The sequence below is a fragment of the Zootoca vivipara genome, chromosome 14 (genome assembly GCF_965207765.1).
Source record: "Zootoca vivipara chromosome 14, rZooViv2.hap1.1, whole genome shotgun sequence".
Lineage (NCBI taxonomy): Eukaryota > Metazoa > Chordata > Lepidosauria > Squamata > Lacertidae > Zootoca > Zootoca vivipara.
Genome location: NC_142597.1, coordinates 1,938,595 through 1,961,508, shown reverse-complemented (window position 1 = coordinate 1,961,508; position 22,914 = coordinate 1,938,595). Strand labels below are relative to the sequence as shown.

At 45.6% G+C, this 22,914-nt stretch overlaps 1 protein-coding gene across 14 annotated transcripts in view; it reads right to left on the bottom strand.

The window, feature by feature from the left end:
• LOC118096848 (disintegrin and metalloproteinase domain-containing protein 2) overlaps window positions 1-22,914 on the bottom strand; it is a 272,336-nt gene that overhangs the window by 223,415 nt on the left and 26,007 nt on the right. For 12 of the 14 annotated variants that reach the window (XM_088657638.1, XM_088657634.1, XM_088657639.1 and 9 more), the window contains 5 exons: window positions 16,110-16,290; window positions 9,782-9,877; window positions 3,460-3,658; window positions 2,627-2,732; window positions 1,157-1,340 (listed from right to left, as the gene is read on the bottom strand). In XM_088657638.1, coding sequence (XP_088513764.1) covers window positions 1,157-1,340; window positions 2,627-2,732; window positions 3,460-3,658; window positions 9,782-9,877; window positions 16,110-16,290 — 766 coding nt within the window. The remainder of the gene's footprint in view (window positions 1-1,156; window positions 1,341-2,626; window positions 2,733-3,459; window positions 3,659-9,781; window positions 9,878-16,109; window positions 16,291-22,914) is intronic. The other 2 variants (XM_088657641.1, XM_088657643.1) reach the window with 1 other exon arrangement.

Genomic DNA, 22,914 nt, shown 5'->3' with positions numbered 1-22,914 from the left:
GAAAGGCTTAATTACTATGCGGGGTACTCAGAAAGCTGAGGACGGAAGCTCAGGAACACGTTTGGCTTCCGGGGCAAAGTTTGCAAACCAGAACACCTACTTCCAGGTTTGCAGCGTTTGGGTTCCGAGTTGTTCGTAAACCGAGGTACCACTGTACAGGCTATATCTGCACTAGACATTTAAAGCCTTCCGGGAGGGAGAATTATGGGAGCTGTAGTTTTGTTAAGGGTGCTGAGAGTTGTTAAGAGACCCCTACTCCTCCCGCTCCAGAGCTATAATTCCCAGAACAATGTACTGTGACAGTCAATCCCTCTTTCCAGAAAACTCCAGAATTTCCAGAATTGTAACCCCATGGTTGTCTCCTTACAACTCTCAGCACCCTTAACAAACTAGAGCGCCCAGGTTCCTTTGGTGGAAGCCATTACTGTTTAAAGTGGCACCAGTGTGTATATTAATGTAGCCACATCTACCACATTTCACTTCAAAAGCACAGGAATCCAAATAAACAATTCATTTTGACAATATGGATAGTGTATTTTGTGTTTACCAAGTAAAACAACAGCAAAACAAGGCTTATTGAGAATATCACATAATGATAGGTTGGGAAGTCTGTACAAAAATAATGCAGGGGGGGGGAAATATTGTGTAAATAGAAAACTTGAAAGTAGGTGGAAGCAAGTCTCTTCACAAGGCTACAGCTCTGAACCTGAAGCAGGAGGAAAGCAGGGCCTGCCCCAGAAGTACTGTTATCAGATGAACCCAGGGATGTGACACCGCTGTCCTCTGACTCCACTGCGGAAGACCCACGAGGACCTGAACCTTCCCCACTCTGAGGAATTCAAGAGATTACTGAAGAAGGCTTGGCTCCTGTAAGCAGAGCAGCATCTTGCAGCATAAGTGATGCTAACAAATAGCCTGTCCCAGCTCCTTGCTGGAACAGCTTCATTTTTGTCTTTTCCAGAGCATGGCTTGCGTCCTGCCTGACCCTTGCAAATGCACCACATCCCAGAGCAGTACAGTTTGCTCCAATTTTCTTTTGCAGGATAGAGGCCCCAACATTCCTGGCAATTTGTCCACACCAACAGAACTGCACTATCCAGACCAGAAATCAAACCTGATTTGGGACTGCTTCAGAATCAATGCTTCAGACCCTTACCTTATTATCCCCACAGATGGAGCCATCACGAACCAAGAATGGGTCCTTCACTCCCGGCCCTTTCATGTAGTCCAAAGTGACACACAAGCGATTCTGCACCTTTGCGTAAATTATTGCTGCATTTTCAATAGCATAAGGCTTTTTACCTGGATATTCACACACCAGCTTGCCACACTTGAGGTCCCTGCAAAAGAAGCATGGGTGTGTGGGAGGACTCACGGGTGATATCAGATGCCTAGAAGAATGAATATCCCGTAACACAGCTATTGGAGCACCTACACATAAAGTGGTTGGTTCATTGCCAGAATTCCTGAAAAGGGGAATTGCATGAGCATAGCTCAAACCAAGCCTTATTAGGAATGGTTGAAGGAGCTGGGTATGTTTAGCCTGGAACAGAGGAGACTGAGAGGAGATATGACAGCCATCTTCAAACATCTCAAGGGCTGTCATATGGAAGAGAGAACAAGTTTGTTTTCTCGTGTTCTGGAGAATAAGATTCAAACCAATGGCTTCCAGTTACAAGAGAGGAGATTCCAATGAAACACCAGGGAAAACCTTCTTAGATGATAAACAGTGGAACTTTGGGAGTTCCTTTGGAAGGTTGTGAACTCTCATTCCTTGGAGGTTTTTAAGCAGATGGCCATCTGTACGGATGCTTTAGCTGAGATTCCTGCATTGCAGGGGGCTGGACTAGGTTAACCTTGGGACCCTTTCAACTCCACAATTCCATGATCCTATGATTCTATTATAATTGACCTGGAATATGCTGCCAAAAGGCCAGCAAAGTCATATGCTGATGCTTTGGACTACAACTCCCATCAGCCCAAGCATCACATGATTGGCAGGAAATGATAGGAAGTGCAATCCAAAACACATGGAGGACACAAGATTCGGAAAGGTTGTGTAACCATTTGGTATGCTGGTTGTTCTAGTCCAGGTGTGAGGAACATTTGGCTCTCCAGATGCTGCTGAACTACAGCACCAATCAGCTCCAGCCTACATGGTCCATGGCCAATGCAGCAGCACCTGGAAGGCCAAAGTTTTTCCACACCTGTTCTAGTCTGCTCCTCATAAAACTGCTGAGGAGAAGGCAATTTTGGTCCTGGACTGGAACACTCCAGATTGCCAGTTGTGTCGACCAGAACTCAGGCACTCATTATATAACAGTAGTTTAACCAAATTTGTGGCTTTTGCACAAAAGAGGGAGCCAAAATTCTAGTAGTTTTACCACATCTGCTGTTTGCCTGGACTATGGCCTCTGTATCATGCTGTCAAGTGATGCTGATTCAAAAGAGTTTTAGCACACATCAGGTACTGGTGTGTGGCAGAATAAGTTGTACCCTGTATATCCACCCTGTAAAACTTCCTGCTGCACAAACACCACTGCTTTGGGCTGTATTCCATAAATGCTCTTAGTGGTAGGAATGTGACCTTCTCATCACACAATTTCCATCTTTGTTCAAAACGTACTGCCACTGACAGTTCTCATATCCTTTGGCAGAGGAACCACAATGCCCCATCCTGTCCTTTTGACTGTTGATTTCCTCATAACACTGAGAAGATCCACTTTTTGAATCTGCAATATAGATCGGAATTATTATTCATTTATATGAAGCATTTTCATCCTATTCTTTAGCAGCACTGGCGGCAGCAGCAACAAAAGGTTTCCAGGATGGCACAGAAATATCATTGATAAGATGGTTCCTGCTCTCAGGCTTACAATCTAATGGACAAAAGGAAAAAGGGATTGAGAGGGAAGTGGGGGGGGGGAGAAAGCTCAGGTACTAGTTCTTAGAACTTATGACATTCTTCTAATGATCACCGTATTTTTCCGTGTATAAGAGTAGGCTTTTTTCCTAAAAAATAATGTCAAACATTAGGGGGTGTCCTTATACTCTGGCCCATCTCCCCCCCCCATTTTCTTAAATCTGAGTCCCCAAAAATAGGGGGCACCTTATACATGGGGGCATCTTATAGACGGAAAAATACGGTAGCTAGAATGGAATGATTCAGTGGGGAGGAATCAAAAACTGTTGGTCTTTCAGATGAGCTGACAGAATCCCACTGCTCTCTTTCCTGAGGCTGCAGATTGGGGACATAATGCTCTGTAATGGCCTGTCAGACACTGCCAGACACCTGAAAAGGGATGCATGAGTGATGTACACAGCAGCTTCCAGGGGGTTGCTGCATATTAAAAATCAAAATCTTCTAGTCTGAAGAGGTGTGGGGAATGAAGGACAGAGAAGGAAAGAGAGAAGGGCTGTTCAGAGGGAGAGATGGGAGAAAGAACTGCTTTCAGTTACCTTTTCCAAATACTTTGCGGCACCACAAATCCGCACTTTGGCATGTTCCTTCCATGCAAATCCCCGTCTCCCCCTCACAATTCTGTCCATCCTGGACATAAAAATTCTCTGTGCACTCAGCAGAGGTACCATTGCAATACTCCTTCAGATCACAATATTCATCTTTAGTGCCTCTGCATAATGTCCCTTTTGCTTTCAACTGGCAGGAAGAAAAGAGAAAGGAAAGCTCTGAGTTGCATTTCAGGCCTCTGAGACATTGATCTCTGCAGGCGTTTTGGCACATACTTAGACCTCAAACTCTGCTTTGCGTAGATGCTACCTTCTCCTTGATAATGTGTGGTCAAGACTGGTGGGGGGGCCCTCCTGATATCCTGCCATCACATTAGCATTGTTTCCAGCTCTCTATGAAGTGGTGCAGGGGTGGGAAACAGGGTTGTTTATGTTGTTTCTGCTAATAATTGTAATAATAGAACTTGTCAGCTGCTCAGTGAAAGCACACAAAATGTTTCCTTGCAACTTAGAACAGTTCTTAAGAGCATAAGCACAGGTAAAGGAACACATTAGAACAAAAGCATGCAATTTTGTGAAACCCACAAAACGATCCCTAGAAATAGCAGCTAGCAGTTCGAAAGCACGCAAGTGCAAGTAGATAAATAGGCACCGCTCTGGCGGGAAGGTAAACGGTGTTTCCGTGTGCTGCTCTGGTTTCACCAGAAGCAGCTTAGTCATGCTGGCCACATGACCCGGAAAACTGTCTGTGGACAAACGCCGGCTCCCTTGGTCTATAAAGTGAGATGAGCGCCGCAACCCCAGAGTTGTTCGCGACTGGACTTAATTGTCAGGGGTCCCTTTACCTTTATCTTTGGCTAATGAAATGGTGTCACATCCCAGCTTCAGGAGAAGGGAATAGCCTGCTCCCTAATGATGGACTGATTAAGCCTACTGCTCTTTCAAACACGTTTTGTTCACACCCTTAAAATTCATAACACAGATTTGTATGAATAACAATGCCCACTCAATAGACTGAAAGTACATAAAACAAGAAATCTGATCCCTTCCATACATCAGTAGTATGAGCATCTTGCTGTATTACAACTCCATCAAAGAAAACAATCCACTTGGGTGATCCCAAGTTCTAGCATTATGAAAGAGAAACTCTCTATCCACTGTCTCCATATATTCTGCATCTTAATCATGGATCCTATTCCTCAGCAAAGGCCCTCTGGAGGCTGCTTGTGGGCTTCATATATTCAACATTTGCTCTGCATCCCTCACCATCCTGCAATCCTGCTTTGGGGAAGAGCTTGAACACAAAAGGTCTCAGGTTCAATCCTCAGTATCTCCAGGTAGGGCTAAGGACTGTCCGCTGGAGAGCCCCCGCCTGTCATTGGAGACAATATTGAGCTAAATGGGCCAATAATTGGACCTTTGACAGCTTCTGCCAGTACTGGGCAGCAGGGTGCATAAATTGTTACCATCCAGAGGGGGTTGAGAGGCCAGCTGGCTAGGCCCCAGCTGGATCATGCCCTTCCAGTTTACATGCTGGACGATCCCCCGATCTCTAGAGCAACGTAGCCAGCAACTCAGACTTCAGAAGTCTGAGCACACTAAATTAGCAGATCATGCTGCGTGAACAGAAGTGGTGTGGAGAAGCTTGTGAAAGCATAATTACAAGCAGATTTATTAAGCATAAATCAGGACAAAGAAAACATGTCGTCTCTCCTTTGTCTCCTCAGAGAGAGTCGCAAAAGCTGTACACAATGGAAGTTCTCAGCACACTGTGCTGGAACATAAACAGACATGTGACATGTAACAATCTCACACGTCTTCTCCTTAATGGAATGACATATCCCAACATAAATGGCACACACCTCACAGATAACTGTTCACATTGCTGCTGCTTACCGGGAGATAGGGGAGGACGGGTGAGGTGAAAATGTCCCAGCAGAGCCAATCTAACACTGTATTTGAATTGTGCTTACCCTTTACCCCTCCGGTATGCAGCAGCCACATGGCAACCAGTGGTCAGGTGGTCAACTGCCCCTCCACACTACCTGCTGCCATTCAGAATAAAAAGTAACAGTGGTACCTGTCACGGCTAAAAATTGGCCGCTGTTTCTTTAATGCTGGGGGAGCAGAGTCAGCATGAGTCAGCAGTCTGCGGTGACTCATGCAACCTTTCACCTAATTGTATTGTACCAGTATATATGTTATTGGTGTTTAGTTAGTTGGTTGGTTAGAGAAAGCTGGTGGTGTTGACGTCTGTACAGTCGTTCTGCAGTTAAAGACTCATCGTTTAACTAACCCTTATAGTCCTGCAGAAAATGGTCTGTGTGAAAGACATGGGGCTGTAATACAATCAGTAAAGGACTGCCTGCTAGTGGATGCAGGATTAGGTCACAACCATAGGCTGTGGGGTGAAGCTCTCCTCACAGCGAACTTCCTGATAAATAGAACCTGGTCTAGCTCTATAAAGGATATTCCTTTTCGTGTATTGTTTGGGAAAGAACCAGAGTGGACGATGCTCCATAATTGGGGTTCTTGGGCACATGTAAATATCCCCAAAGCTCAGCGCCAAAAAGGGGGCGCTAGAGCACAGAGACTGCGTTTTGTGGGATATCATTCCTATGGCAAAGGGCGGCGTTTCAATTTACGCCCAGGACGCGTGGTTTTGTCACGAAGCGCAGACTTTGCTGACCAGGACAGGTGGACCATGATCCATGCAAACCCAGATTGCCTACTGCCCCTGCAAGTAAGAGAGGAGGCTTATTCTCAGCCATTGGCAACACAGGAGCAGGAGGAGGAGGAGGCACAGATTTCCCCAAAAGATGTGGCAATAGATGATACTTCTTCTCTAGAGGTAGAGGAAGAAGAGCCAGAGATAAGTGAGCAGGAAGAAGTAGTTTTGCCTAGACGTTCTCAGCGTTCAAACAAGGGTGTACCTCCTCAGCGTTTGACCCTAGGAGTGACAGCATGTAATATGAATTGTGTAGAGCCACAAAGTTATGATGAAGTCTTAAACTTACCCCCTGGGGAACGTGCTTTGTGGCAACAAGCTATGAAAGAATAAATGGACTCTTTTAAATGCAGCAAAGTGTTTGAGGTCATAGTGCCGCCACCTGGTGGCAGAGTGGTGTCATGCAAGTGGGTCTACAAAAGAAAAACCCTTGCATCGGGGGAGCCACGTTTCAGAGCCAGATTAGTAGCCAGAGGGTTCACTCAGATTAAAGGGGAGAGCTATGATGAAGTGTTTTCTCCCACTGTAAAGAGTGAAACTTTTCGTTTAATGCTTTCCATTGCTGCTGTAAGAAAACTAGCAGTCCACCATTTTGATGTTGATGCTGCATATTTGCATGCAAATTTAGACTATGAAGTGTTAATGAGACAACCCCCAGGTTTTGAAGAGAGGAATGGTGCAGTCTGGCGTTTGAAAAAGGCTGTCTATGGTCTCAAACAAAGTGGAAGATGTTGGAACCAATGTTTAAATGAAGCCCTTGTAAAACTAGGTTTTAAAAAGAGTGTGGCTGATCCATGCCTGTACACCAAGGGGACAGGCGACAAATATCTAATGCTCTTAGTCTTTGTAGATGATTTGCTTGTAGCAGGGAGTTCCACAGATGAAATCCAGAAGCTCACTAGTCAGCTGGAAAAGAGGTTTAAGCTTAAAGCCTTGGGGCCTGTAAGCAATTACTTGGGAGTAGAAGTAAGGTGAGAAGCTGATGGAAGCTTTCTATTGAGCCAGAAAGAGAAAATTAATCATCTGATAGAGCATTTTGGCATGGAAAACTGCAAACCAGTTCAAACTCCCATGATACCAGATTTCACAAAGATAGTGTGTGATGATGAATTTGATCAGCCTGAGTTGTATCACTCAAAAATAGGATCATTGCTGTATTTAAGCCAGTGGTCAAAGCCAGACATTGCATGTGCTACAAATGTTCTGAGCCAACGTGTATCTAAACCCAGTACTGTTGATTGGTGTGGTTTGAAAAGGCTTATCCGATATCTAAAGGGGACGGCAAGTGTATGTTTAAAATATCTAGTACACAAGATGAGAGGCTAGAAGTATTTGTTGGTGCAGACTGGGGGAGCTGCATAACTACCAGAAAATCTACAAGTGGAATGGTTGTGATGTTTGCCAATTCCATAATTGGATGGCGTTCAAAGAAACAAGGATTTGTAGCAACCTCATCCTGTGACGCAGAATATGGGAGCCTGTCGCTAGCATGCAATGAAATCGTGTGGTTTATACAGATACTAAAAGATCTAGATTGTAAAGTAGATTTGCCTATCCAAGTGTATGAAGATAGTCAGTCATGCATTGCATTAGTATATGTATGTTTTGTTTTCTGTTGGAGTTTTTGCATTTAAAGAAACAGAAGGGGTGTCACGGCTAAAAATTGGCCGCTGTTTCTTTAATGCTGGGGGAGCAGAGTCAGCATAAGTCAGCAGTCTGCGGTGACTCATGCAAACTTTCACCTAATTGTATTGTACCAGTATATATGTTAGTGGTGTTTAGTTAGTTGGTTGGTTAGAGAAAGCTGGTGGTGTTGATGTCTGTACAGTCGTTCTGCAGTTAAAGACTTTTAAGAATAAAAGCAGAATATACTCTGCAAGGACACTCTTTTCGTGGACTCTTTTGAGCCAGGTAAAGCAGGTCAGAAGCTTTGCCATATTTTTCCAAAACACTGACAGTACCTTGGTTATCAAACTTAATCCGTTCTGGGAGCCCGTTCGACTCCCAGAACTGTTCGAAAATTAAGGCGCAGCTTCTGATTGGCTGCAGTAGCTTCCTGCACTCAATCGGAAGCCACATAAGTGGTGTCCGACTTTTGGCTTCCAAAGAACGTTAGAAAACTTACTTCCCAGTTTTTGGCGTTTGGGAGCCAAAACGTACGCATACCAAGGCATTTGAGAACCAAGTATGACTGTACTGGGATAGACAGACATAGATAGATAGTGGGGTAATGGTGTCCACATTTCTGCAGGGCCTTGTAAATCAGAACCAGCACTTAAAACGAACCCAGAAATGAACTGAGAGCCAGTGAAGGTGAGAAAGGATTGGTGTAACAGGTTTGTAAACTGTGGCTCATTGAAACAAGCCAAGTACATACCCTTCAACATTCCTCAGCTGTTGTGCTGACTCGCATGGGAGTGTGGCACCAAAAGAAGCATGCTGCCACATGTTGACTGACTGCCTCCCTTGCCACAGCCCCTACTTGGTAGCTGCTCGGTCCCTTCCCTCCTCACTTCCTTCACCCGCACCACACCTCAGGTCACCATGCTGCAGCAGAGAGGGACCAGCAAGAGTACTGCAGGCACCCACCAGCTCTGCTCCAGCAGGAACCGGCCTCCCATGTGCCTGAGGGCTCCATTTCACAAGGTATCCACAGCAAGTGCAAATGCTGGCTGCAATCACTTGCTCATTCTCCTCCCCAAACTTGGTGGTGGGGCTGGAGGGGGGAAAGGGACATTCTGGAATCAAATCAGAATCCAGAAAGGCTTCTGTAATTCCAAGAATGTCCCAGGAAAATAAATCAGAGTTTAAACTAACGGCATTTCCCAGTTTGGATGTAAAAACCCACTGCGGTTCATTTAAAACAGGAAGCAGTTGCTGCTTATCTCCTCCCCAGGAGAAGTGAGCACTGCGCAGTCAGATGATTGAGCCCAGGGCTGGAGGAGGCACATTCACTTTAACATTATGGCTTATTGTTATGTCTGGACTGGGTGATATGAATGCTGTATACTTTTTGATCACCAGTGATCCTCCCCTGCCACCTCAATAGCCAGGATAACTTGGCTATTGAGTGCTCTGAATGACAGAAACCAGGCTGTGGAGGCAATGGCATATTTAGCCCATTGCTGGCACACACACAGAGAGGTCAGACGGCATCGTTTCCCATTCTCCCCTTCATGCAACACTGCTCTTGTTAGAATCCTAGGATTCTATGCAGGAAATTTCAACACGTGGTCCACCATCCAATTTGAAACCATAGCAGACCCTGCTTGGTTTCACAAATGTGCCAGCAGTTTTATAGTTGCTGTGGTGAAATCTTGTAACATATGTAATTCACATAGTTACATAAACTTTGCTGTCTTTATTTGCTGTCCATTCATTCCAATGCAAAAGAAACAAAACACAAACAGTGGGGAGGAGGTGTAAACAGTTTTGCAAACTGAAAGCAACAGTAACAGTGAACATTGGACTGATTTCCATTATGGACAAGGGACAAACAAGTGAGCATGGGTGATTTGCACCCGTTTCTTTCAAAATTCTCTGGCATCTCTAAGAGGGCATGAGAATCACTTGAGGCTAGCTTACCCTGCAATACCTTGACCAGCAACAATCACCATGGGCACAGGCTTTCCCTCTTCTCAACAGACAATTTGGCTCGCAGCATGGATTGCTTTCACATTCCTGGAAGGGGGGAAATGGGACAGCAGGAGTCAGGAACTTATAGACACATTGCAGTCCATGTTGAAAGGGCCAGGTGATCAGCTCCATTACTTGAGGGGGAAGGCCCCACCTCACCCCACTATGCAAACTCCAACTCACACAAAGGAAGCATCCCAGTTGGTGGTGACCTATAACAGGGCCTTATTGGTGGTGGCTCCCCATTTGTGTAACATACTCCCTTAATGGGGTGTCACTCTCCTTCATCATCAGCTTTTAGGAGAAATTTTAAAAGATTCCTGTTTCAATTTGGGCATTTGATGGCTGAAAGACCTGTCCCTGGCAACCCTGTATGATTTATGGCAATCTGATTAAGTGGTACAAAAACAGCTGAAATAAATATAAATAACACTGAGTCCCCAGGCCTTCCTTCTGGCTTGCATAACATCTGAAAAGGGAGGAAGAAGAGAAAGACACACAGCACACAGGGGGGACTGTGCAGACCACACACACAGCCTTCCCTGGGGTGAGATTTCAAGATCCATCCAGGGAGGGAACGTTCCTTTTGCTAGGCACCCAGGAAGACACAAATCAATGGGTGCCACAAACACTGGGAGGCAGCAGCAGCTTCCAGAGACTTCCAATCCCAGGAAAGGGACAGAGGAGGCAGCTTGAACCCCACCGGAGAGTTTGGAGTTCCAAGGCAAAGTTTGGATAGACTTTATTATTATTTAGAAATCGCCTTTTACATACATGTCTTGAGGCGATAACAGACATATAAAAAGAGCTAAAATAGTTTTTAACAGTACAAAAAACAGTCATACATAGGTTTTAAAGCAATACAAACTGAACAGTCCAGTATACCTGAAGGAGCGTCTCCACCTCCAGCGCCAAGGGCCTTCTAGTGGTTCCCTGGCTGCGAGAAGTGAGGTTATAGGGAACCTTCTCGGTAGTGGCACCCACCCTGTGGAACGCCCTCCCACCAGAGGTCAAAGAGAAAAACAACTACCAGACTTTTATAAGACATCTGAAGGCAGCCCTGTTTAGCATAGCTGCCAAGTTTTCCCTTTTCTCACGAGGAAGCCTATTCAGCATAATGGAAAATCCCTTAAAAAAAGGGATAACTTGGCAGCTATGCTGTTTAGGGAAGCTTTTAATGTTTAATAATTATTTTAATATTCTCATGGAAGCTGCCCATAGTGGTTGGGGAAACCCAGCCAGATGGGTGGGGTATAAATAATATATTATTATCATCATTATTGTTATTCGAAACAAAAAAAAAAGAAAAATCCTTCCAGTAGCACCTTAGAGACCAACTAAGTTTGTCACTGGTATGAGCTTTTGTGTGCATGCACACTTCTTCAGATGCACTGAAACAGAAGTCACCAGACCCTTATATATAGTGAGAGGGTGGGGAGGGGTTTTACTCAGAAGGTTGGTGGGAATGGGTATTTGACTGATAGGTGTGGAAACTCATTGATGACTGTTAATGACTGCAATTTGTCTTACAGGAAAAAGCAAGGGGTGAGATGGCTAAATATACCTTTATAGTGTATAATGAGATAAGAATCCAATGTCTTTGTTCAGGCCAGGTCTCTCCATGGTTCAAAGTTTGGTAATGAGTTGCAGTTCAGCAACTTCTCTTTCCAGTCTATTTCTGAAATTCTTTTGTAATAAGACAGCTACTTTGAGATCTTGTATAGAATGTCCTGAGAGATTGAAGTGCTCTCCTACTGAATTATTATTATTAACACCTAAGGCAGAGACCTTTTCAGCCAGCAAGGCTATTAATTGCGAAAAAATGGAAGGAGGCTGAAGCCCCTACTTTGATAGAATGGCAAAATAAATTACAGGAATTGGCAGAAATGGCCTTACTAACTAATAACCTGAAGGGCAAATCACAAAAAAACTTCTCGGAAAATTGGTCAAAATATAAACTATATATTCAAAAATATACTAAAGGTGCACTGGATTTGGTAATAATTGATTGGAAAAAAAAGAAGGGGAAGGAAAAAAGTAATTGTATACATAAGGTTTTGATGCATGAAGAAAAATGGACGTATTAGATGTGTATAATAGAGAAATATACTAGGTTTAGTACGTTCGCATGAGTTTAACAAATACATCAGGGATTGGCAGGAAGGTGAATACGAAAGGAAAAGGAAAGAAACACACACCAACCCTTTGTTTTTGTCTTCTTTTCCAATATTTTTAATGTTAATGACTTTTTTTGAATTCTTTCTCCAGGCTCTAGAGTTGACATATGTAATGTACAATATGAATAAAGGATCAAGGGTCACAGGGGGGAGGGAGAGAAGACGTCAAGGAAAAGGGTAGGAAAGAAAGGGTGGAGAGGGGTGGGAGCAGGGAGGGTGGGAGGGGGGAAGGGGGTTTTTATATACAGAGATATAGGAAACGGTTATGACTTGTAAGATTCGAAGTATTTGAGGTGTTTTTGTTTTATGTAAAGTTTTAAATTGATCAATAAACTTGTTTTTTAAAATGAAAAAAAAGGAAAAGTGTGTTCTAGGCAGATAAGTGTTGTGATTCAGCTCCAGTTTCCACTAGTGTTAGGAAGGCCAAGTTGTTTTGTGCAAACTGCCTCTCCCTCTCACCAGCATTCCCCTGTGACCTACCATGGGCGTAGGCAGGGGGGGGCAGGAGGGGGCAGCTGCCCCCCCTAGAAGCAAAAAAATTAATGTATTTTACAGACCATAACCAGCACTTTTCCCCTCCAAAAACTGAAGTGGAAAAGGCTTTGCTTTAGCAAGAGCAGCTAAGTCTCCGCTTGCTGGGGGGGGGGGACACAGCAGTAACAAAAACACATCAAATAAATAAAGCAAAGTGGCTACCAGTAGTTAAGCAGTTAAGACAATGGAGCATATATCCCCAGGCAAGATTTGATAGCTGACCATTTCACCCTATTGTTCTTAAGTGGGACTTGTTAATGAGCATTCAGGAGCATTAAGAGTTCTATTGGCGATTTAATGAGGGTGCAGACTCAGAGGATTCAATTTGACTAAGGTGGCTCTGCAAGGCTAAAAGGAAGTGAATAAGAAAGGGGGGGGCTGTAGCTTTGACAGACACAGTGATGTTTATAAAAAGCATTGGTGTTCCAGTCTGCCCCTCCTCCTGCATCTGTATACTGTAAATCAGGGGTGGCCACCTCCCAAGAGACTCTGATCTACTCAGAGTTTAAAACTGGGGGTGATCAATTTTTTTGAGGGAGGAGGAAAATTTTGGGTGAGCTTTTTTTAGGGGTGCCAGTGACCTACCAGTGATCTACCACAGACATCCAGTGATCTACTGGTAGATCACAATCTACCTGTTGGACGTGCCTGCTGTAAATCAAGCAGAGAGAACGCTGCTTACAAGGCTCCCGTACATGCAGAGTTCCAGCATCACTGCGTCACCCAGAGGCACCCACAAATATGAGTTATCCCTCTCTCTATTTCTTCCTTCCTTCCCTCCCTCTTCCATCCTTAATAAAATACGGGGGGGGGCAGATAAGCCCCACATAGAAAGCCCATCAAAATGGGGGGATGACTCTTTCAAATACGGTATTTACCAGTAATTGGGGGGGGGGGCACCTAGGCCTCTAGGAGTTGGATGCTATGCCTAGGAGTAGGACAATTCAAGAAAGCAGAATGATGCATATGCTATGGTAATATATCAATAGAATCATAGAATTGTAGTCGGAAGGGACCACAAGGGTCATCTAGTCCAACCCCCTGCAATGCAGGATTTTTTTCCTAAGGTGGGGCTTGAACCATGGTTGAAATATTATGCTGATATGCAGCAACGCCTCGGAGCCGTCGTGGCTACGGCCGTGTCTTGCCTCACCCTCGCCCGCCCTGCCACCCCCTCTCGCCTGCCCGACCCTCCCGTCCTCTCCAGCCAAGCAGGGTAGCCGCCAACGCTACCAGCCCCAGAAGCACAAGGTGGCCGCTGCTGCCACCGCCACGATGTCATCAGGCCCGTTGGCCCTTTAGCCCCGCCCACTTTGTGGCCCCTCCCCTTCTGTGCCTTGGCCCCACCCCTGAACGACCATGGCTTGCCCCCCCCCTAGTTTTGATCCTGGCTACACCCCTGTGACCTACATGGTCTTTTGCTGTACATGGTCTTTTGCTGCCCTTTCTTAGCATCTGATATATGTTCTCCCTGGGTGGGGTTTATCTATCGACTGTGTTGCACTGCAATTGGGTGCTGAATTGCACAGCATCCTACGTTGCGGCTGTCAATGTGTCAGTGTGGGACCAGATTTCCCCCCCTTCTCCCACTGAAGGGGAACTGTGTCTGCATGGGTGTAGTGGGGGGGGGCTATGCCCATGTGGGTCTGGTCAGTGTCTGGGTGGGAAACAGCCTAGGAACTGTCTAGATTTTCATGATGAAAGAAAGGCAGGGTATAAATAAACTGAGTGACAAGTTAGGTAAAGGTAAAGGGACCCCTGACCATTAGGTCCAGTCGCGGACGACTCTGGGGTTGTGGCGCTCATCTTGCTTTATTGGCCGAGGGAGCCGGGATACAGCATGGGGCCAGCATGACTAAGCCGCTTCTGGCGAACCAGAGCAGCGCACAGAAACACTGTTTACCTTCCTGCTGGAGCGGTACCTATTTATCTACTTGCACTTTGACGTGATTTCGAAATAATACTATTAGAACTTTAAAAAAAATCATTTAAAACTCTTAAAAGCAATAAGTAAATATCAAAACTAATGACTTCTAGGCTGCTAAGGACAGATCATAGAATCATAGAGTTGGAAGAAACCACAAGGGCCATCCAGTCCAACCCCCTGCCAAGCAGGAAACACGATCAAAGCATTCTTGACATATGCCTGTCAAGCCTCTGCTTAAAGACCTCCAAAGAAGGAGACTCCACCACACTCCTTGGCAGCAAATTTCACTGCCAAACAGCTCTTACTGTCAGGAAGTTCTTCCTAATGTTTAGGTGGAATCTTCTTTCTTGAAGTTTGAATCCATTGCTCCGTGTCAGCTTCTCTGGAGCAGCAGAAAACAACCTTTCTCCCTCCTCCATATGACATCCTTTTATAGATTTGAACATGGCTATCATATCACCCCTTAACCTTCTCTTCTCCAGGCTAAACATACCCAGCTCCCTAAGCCATTACTCATAAGGCATCGTTTCCAGGCCTTTGACCATTTTGGTTGCCCTCTTCTGGACACATTCCAGCTTGTCAGTGTCCTTCTTGAACTATGGAGCCCAGAACTGGACACAGTATTCCAGGTGAGGACCAGAGCAGAATACAGTAGCACTATTACTTCCCTTCATCTAGATCAGGGGTCCCCAGACTTACCTTCTTGAACTATGGAGCCCAGAACTGGACACAGTATTCCAGGTGAGGACCAGAGCAGAATACAGTAGCACTATTACTTCCCTTCATCTAGATCAGGGGTCCCCAGACTTACCGGCGTTTGGGCCGGTTCCCACCGTGCCGATCGCGCGGCGGGCCGGAGGACGGGGGAGCGTGCGCCTGTGCGGGCCGGCGGGCGGGGGAGTGCGCGCCGGCGCGCTTCCAGGGTGGAAAAAGTGCCGAAAATCTGTTGTGCGCATGCGTATGGGCCTCCCCCAACCCGGAAGTGCACCAGAAATGACCTCTTCTGGGTCGGGAGAGGCCCATACGCATGCGCACAACGGATTTTCGCCGCTTTTTTCCCGACCCGGAAGAGCGCTGCCACGCTGCGCGCCGTAAGAGCGGGCGGCGGGCGTCGTCGCGGGCCGGATTGGCAGGCCAATTGGGCCGCATCCGGCCCCCGGGCCGTAGTCTGGGGACCCCTGATCTAGATGCTATACTCCTATTGATGGAGCCCAGAATTGCACTGGCTTTTTTAGCTGCTGCATCACACTGTTGACTCATGTCAAGTTTGTGGTCTACCAAGACTCCTAGATCCTTTTCACATGTACTGCTCTCAAGCCAGGTGTCACCCATCCTGTATTGGTGCCTTTCATTTTTTTTGCCCAGTGTAGTACCTTACATTTCTCCTTGTTAAAATTCATCTTGTTTGCTTTGGCCCAAAAGATATTTCAGCGATCAAATATCTGGGTGAACAGGAGGAATGTTTTAAAATTTCTACTAAAAGTTAATAATGTGGGAGATTGAGGCCCTCACTAAAACTGCATTCCACAAACAGGGGGCCACCACTGAGAAGGCACAGATGTGGCTTATTTAAGTCGCCATTAGCTCTCCTTTATTTCTTCTTCTTTCTGGCTTCTCTGCCCCTTACTTTCTAACAAACCTTTGCTGTGCCACAGTCACACTGCTCCCCGTCTTCCACCACTTTGTTTCCGCAGTAGGGGGCTCTGTACATGAGATCCATGCGTGGCTTGTTCAAGAGGCACTGTGATGCTCCAGACTCCAGAAAATTCCGGAAATCTTTTATACTGCAGCTGCTGAAGGACTTGATGCCGCTGGCCTGCCTGTGGGCAAGAGGCAGTAGAGAAAAAGCTTCCATAGCACAGAAAACCATGCCAAAGGTGGTATGATGTTGTGGGGAAGCCAGACTAAAGACACCCTTGAGCGGGTCCAATACATTTTGGCACCTGAGGTGAACCACAAATTGGTGCTCCGCTCCCCGCCAGGGAAGAAAGTGAGAGTGAAGATTTGCATCAGGAATAAGTGTGAATAAATATCTACATCACGACCTGTTGCTCCTGGGGATCCCGCCACCTGAGGCAGTTGCCTCACCTTGCCTCATGGGTGCCTTGAGGGTAGGGGTGCAGGAATGTCCCACCAAATGCCATGCACTCCTCACTCCCATCAGCTTCAACCAGCACCCTTAGAGGCCTAGTACTCTCCGAGGTGACAAACCTGTGGCTCAGCTACACTACTTTAGTCCACAGCAGGGATGCCACATGATGAAATCCCCACCCCACCCCAACTTCTGGGGGAACCACAGAGGGTGACGGAGTGAAGAGCCTTAACCTCCAGGAAAGGCTTTATCATCAAGAGGGGTTGGGGGGAGAGAACAAGGGCGCTGTGCACCGCAAAAGAAGCTCAAAAGGAAATTTGAGTGCAGAAGTTTCCAGCAGCGCCAGAAGCAAACCCTCCTGCCTGCCCCCTCCAAGCCGAAAGGTGTGTGAGGGGATGGGATCGAGATGTGACATTAAGAAAAACACCGTCAACCCCCTGATGAGAAGCCTCAAACTCCGGCCTGGATGCGGTAACCTTTTCCATTTAATTTAAAGCCAGTATTGCATAAAACAATTTTAATTGGACTTAATTGGAAAGCGGAATAATTGGGTGCTGCAAAGGAGAAAATTTAAGGAGGTCCACCCCTTCCCGGTGTAAGCTGCCCTGCATGGGGACAATTTACAAGTGGTGGTAACATTAAAAGGAACTTTATAATTGGTAAAGATCCAGCTAACTTTTGCAGTAAAGACTGGATAAAGTAGAGGAGGACTGAAAAGAGTGGAAGAATTATAGCTATGGTGTGCAAGGACAGAAGAGAATCCCACCTCCTGGTAAAGAGGACATTTTAATCTTGGCTCTGATTTCTACGGGAGCCCTTGCCGAACAAAAGTATTAAAAAGAGAGCGAGAGAGAGACATTGTCCTTACCTATCCCTCTATTATAAGTGGAGTGAAATGAATGGTGACTTTTATTAGAATAGCCGACAGAAAATTACTTTTAAAACAATGGATATAAGGTTGAAACTGTGTGGCGAAGCTATGGTCTCTATGTGTCAGTGTAAAACATTGTTTCCTTTTTCCTGCGGAACCCTGATGGAGAATTGGCAAAAAGTGGATTAGACTCAATTGGGAGTTGAAATACTATTTTCCCTTTTGTTTTGTTTCTGGTAATACGTTGCCCTGTTTGATGGAGATACCTCCACTTACCCCATTTCCCAGTGATTGGGGTGATTAGATTAGGCCTAGAAGAACTAAAGATAATATTTTGTATATTTCCTGTTTGATAGATTGGATTACTTTTACCGTTTTTTAATTTTCCTTATATTTACCGGTTTTGTTCAACTGAATCTCTCTCCCCCCCCCTTCTACCCCCCTTGTGGATTACAATTAACATCCAGGACTTTGGTCGGGAAAACAAAAATGTTTTGAGAACAGGCTTCCTTATCTACAGGCTGAGAAGACAGACTGAGAAGTTAAAAAAGCAGTCTGAGCCAAAGGCTGACATTGATGAGGGGGAAGGGGAAGGAGAGAAAGAATAGGGGAGCCACCTGGAGATCCAGTTGAATTTCCTCCTCCATACCTAGCTATCTCATTCATTAGATATAGGGAGGGGAGATAGGAGGTGAAGTATTGAGGTTGGAAAAAACAACACAGGACAATAATGATAAAGGAAATAGGAATAAAAAATAAATATGGCAGCAAATAAACCACCGTCTGCGGCAGGAAGTTCAACAACTACACCAACTCAAGGAAGAAGAGGATCTGCTCAGGATACAGATCAGAAGACGGGAATTGCAGATTTAATTTTAGATCTGAAGAAGGACATTAGGGAACTGAGACAAAATTGGAGAAAATGGATGGAAAGATGGAGGGCATATCTGGACATATAAAAGAACTGTCAACAAAAACAACAGTTTTGGAAAAATCAGTACAGGACTTAAAGAAAAAAACACAAGAGTCTTGAGGGTATGTCTAAAAAAACTAAAGAAGAAAACAAAGAATTAAGGAAGGAACAAGATCAAATTAGACAGGTAACACATGATTTAAAAACAATTCAGATAGCCTCTTTGGTCTCCATAGCAATTCTGGAGATGAAACAGAAGGAATTGATTTTGAGATTGAAGGGCATTCCAGAAGATAAGGACGAGAGTATTAGGATTAAAGTAATAACTTCTCTAGTTGAATGGATGGAGATGGAGAAGGAAGAGATGGAACAGGGAATAGACAATATATTTAGGGTCAAATCTAGTTACACAAAGGGGGGGGAATGGCCAGGAGACTATTTGATCATGTTTAACCCAATAACATTAAAAGATGGAATCTTACAGTTGAATTATGAAAAAGATCTACAAATAGATAACCCTTAAATAATAATTTTGAAAGAAATCCCAGCGAGAATTCTGAAGAACCAATTATAAATTTATGATGGAGGCGTTAAACAACAACAAGATCCCCTATAGATGGGGATTTCCTGAAGGTATCACATTCAAATATAAAGGGGGAAAGCACAGATGCAGAGACCCGGCAGAAGCAGTTAAGTTTTGGAGAAGATATCAAAAAGAATGAGGAGGGAAGAGACCTGAACCAGGGGAAGAATTGAAGGAGTGGTTGGAGGCTGTGGTGGATAAAATAAAGATGAAAATAATGCACAAGAAGATTGAATTTGTATTTAATTTTTTATGATAAATTTAAAAATTACAGGAAGATGGAGATGAAAATTTTAATGTGGAATGTAAATGGACTAAATGATAAAAAGAAAAAAATAGAATATGTGTTAAAGAAACAAAATTTGGATATAATATGTTTGCAAGAGACTCATGTGGCGAGAAAACATAAGAGAGTTTTAATTAACCTAAGATTGGGCATGGACTTTATTTCATCAGATAAGAAAAAGAAAAGAGGGGTAGTACTACATTGCAAATACCAAATTGGAGCTGAAATAGTTAATTAAGGATGAAAAAGGAAGAGTGATAGTTGTTCAGGTGATGTCCCAGGGAGAAAAAAATGGTGATTGTGGGAATCTATGCACCAAAGGAGAGAAAACTAGAACTAGAAGGGAAAATGTTTGAGTTTATGGACTAGAAAATTATTTTGCTGGGAAATTTGAATGGGGTGGTGTGAGGGACAGGTGGTCTCACCAGATATGGACAGAATAAAAAAGAAAATTAATTCTAAGGAAGGGAAACTACCGAAGGGAAACGGCTCCCGACCCAGCAGGACCCGGCAAGGGCAGCAGCGCGCGCTTTGTTGAGCTCCAACCCGACGCCGGGACGGCAAGAGCCGCAGGGTGCACCGCTTGGAGCCCCGACCCAGCGACGGGACCCAGCAGCGTGCCCTGCTGAAGCGCCAACAAAGCGCCCAGCAGCGCAGCAGCCAGTTCCGGGCGCCAAGCTGCAGCAGGAAGAGGAGGTAATTTTAAAAAAATAAGACACCCCCAGTAAAATTAATATAAGGCGGTGTCTTAAAATGTGAGAAACACTGTAACTTCAACTAAGCCTCACTAAGCTCACAGTAGGATCCATCTCAATTCTTGTCATCAGAAGCATTTCCCCCTTTCCTCGGCCTTTTGATTGCAAGAAAGGTGGACGTGAAAGGTTTCGGAAGAGGGAGCGGGGGGGGGGAGGTCCTGCTTCAGCAGAGATAAAAACTCTCTCTAGCTCTCTGAACGCGACAGGCATGCCAAAACTAAAATAACAACAGGGGGACAGGGAGAGAGAGCGCTCAGTGCCAAACTGCACGGAGAGGGACAGCACAGCAACACAAATGGTGCGGTGTGGTGGTGGGGACACGACTGGAGCCAGCGGGATGGGAGAGCCGCTTCCCTCCTCAGCCAAACCTGCCTTGCAGAATAGAGCAGGCTTCTGGGCGAGCAAGCTGCTGGTACCCACCAAGCAGCCAACCACGCCCCTTTCTGCACACGTGCGCTCTCCGGAAGACAGGCGGCAACTGCTGCGCCCACAGCCGCCGCTTCCCCTTGCACTACCTGCGCTTCAGTGTGCGGGACCCGGGAGATGCTGCAGTGAGAAGAGGAGGAGGCGGTGGTTCCGGCTTCGCCTCTGCCTCCTTTCCTCCCTCACAAGGCTCCTTGGCAGCCCCAGCGCAAGGCAGAATCTCAGGCCCGGGAGCCGCCGGCCGGCACTCACTGAAAGGAAAGGACCCAGCACGCCGGCGACGCGGCTTGCGTGTCTGTCAGCTGCATGGCTGCTGCTCCCGTAGCTTGGATTCACACCGCCTCTGCCTCCGCCATTTTCCTGGGGCACTGCACATCCCTGGCAGCGGCACTGGGGGCTTCCCTCCGCCTTCGTGTCCTCCCTTCACAGCCCCCTGACAAGCTCACCCACCGCCTCAGCCGCTACCACCATGCTTCGGACCCGGCTCGGAGGTTTCGGAAGAGGGAGCAGGGGGAGGCCCCGCTTCAGCAGAGAGAAAAACTCTCTCTCGCTCTCCGAACGCGGCAGGTGTGCAAAAACTAAGCTAACTAAAATAACAACAGGGGGACGAAGAGCGTTCGGGGTAGCAACAGTGGCGGGGGTGGTGGTAGCGAGGCTGGCCACCCTCAGGAGCTCTATCCAGGGCCGTCTTAAGGGAGGCGCCGCGTCTAGCCTCAACTCTTCCTTGGTGCCCTCCCAAACTGTGCCTATCAGTAAGGCTTATTTTTGGGGTGTGGCTTATATTTCTCAAATGCTTGAAAATCCTGCTACGTCTTATTTTATGGCTACGTCTTAAAATAGGAGAAACACGGTAGTAAGGTTTAAGACTGCTACCAATTAGGGAATAAGCGAACACAGAATTATAATTGAATAAATGTAGATTGCTGTACCATACTTAATAATGATAATAATAATAATAATAATAATAATAATAATAATAATAATAATACATCCCCTTAAAATAAGCCATAGTGTGTTTTTTTAAGGAAAAATAAATATAAGACCGGTGCTGGAGGAGACTCTTGAGAGTCCCATGGACTGCTAGAAGATCAAACCTATCCATTCTTAAGGAAATCAGCCCTGAGCGCTCACTGGAAGGACAGATCGTGAAGCTGAGGCTCCAGTACTTTGGCCACCTCATGAGAAGAGAAGACTCCCTGGAAAAGACCCTGATGTTGGGAAAGATTGAGGGCACTAGGAGAAGGGGACGACAGAGGACGAGATGGTTGGACAGTGTTCTCAAAGCTACGAACATGAGTTTGATCAAACTGCGGGAGGCAGTGGAAGACAGGAGTGCCTGGCGTGCTATGGTCCATGAGGTCATGAAGAGTCGGACACAACTAAACGACTAAAATGTAGCCTTATTGCTGATAAGGGTCCTTTTAAGTTGCACCCAGGCAAGACAGAGATAGCCAATAATGACACCGGGGGGGGGGTTTGAATCCAGAGAAAGAATTTAATTCTTAAATTTAAGAGACTCCTGGTGGTCAAGCTCATGACAGGAGTAAAGAAGCACAGATTTCAAAGCTTCTTTATACACTTCTTTTGGGCTCCTTTCCCCTCCCTGTAAATGTGCGCATAGTACACGTCCTGTGCGTAAACCCTTAGCCTTCAGTTTATGCGTCAAGCTAGCACTTCCAGTAGCCTTGAGTGAGACTACGCAGCTGATAAGTCCTTCTGCGTTCCAGGCAGGGCCAGCTCATCTGGCCTTGATAGCTTAGCTGGGCATCCTGTTTTGTTTACGTTACCCTTCTGCACACAGAGAGAGGCAAAGAGAACAAGCATTTTAAGCAAGTCATCCCAGGGATATGGGGCTAAGCCACACAGTCAGAATTCATACAATGCAAGCAATGCAATGCAAACTATAGGATCCGATTTGGCTCAATAATACAATTAGCAAATCACTCCTCCACAAAACAACAACAAATATAAGACGGTGTCTTATTTTAAGAGAAACACGGGTATGTACAGTACTGGGCAAAAACAGGTTCCGGTCTGTTTTCTGTTCAGAATATGGCAGCACCACCTGAGTTGTCCTCATGAAGGCAACCGGTTTGGGGCTGCTCTGGGCTGTGGGGGAGAGTGTTTTGGGCTCAACAACCCCCCCCAAATCCCACAGAAGAGTGGGACGTCAAGGGGATCCAGCAGAGTGAGGTAACTTGCCGCAACCTCCCTGTGACCCACAGCTGTCTATGGCAGTGAACGGGGGGGGGGGGGAATCCCGCGACTTGAGTCCACTCAAAGCAACATCGCGCTTGGCAGCCAGTCTCAAGCTGCCACCAAAGAGAAACAGATCTTCCAAACAAGGTAACATTACAACAATAAATTATAAAAGAATATATGGGATGCAATTAACAATTTGGATGAAAACAGAAACTAAAAAGGAAGTCTCAAGCCGCCACCAAAGAGAAACAGATCTTCCAAACAAGGTAACATTACAACAATAAATTATAAAAGAATATCTGGGATGCAATTAACAATT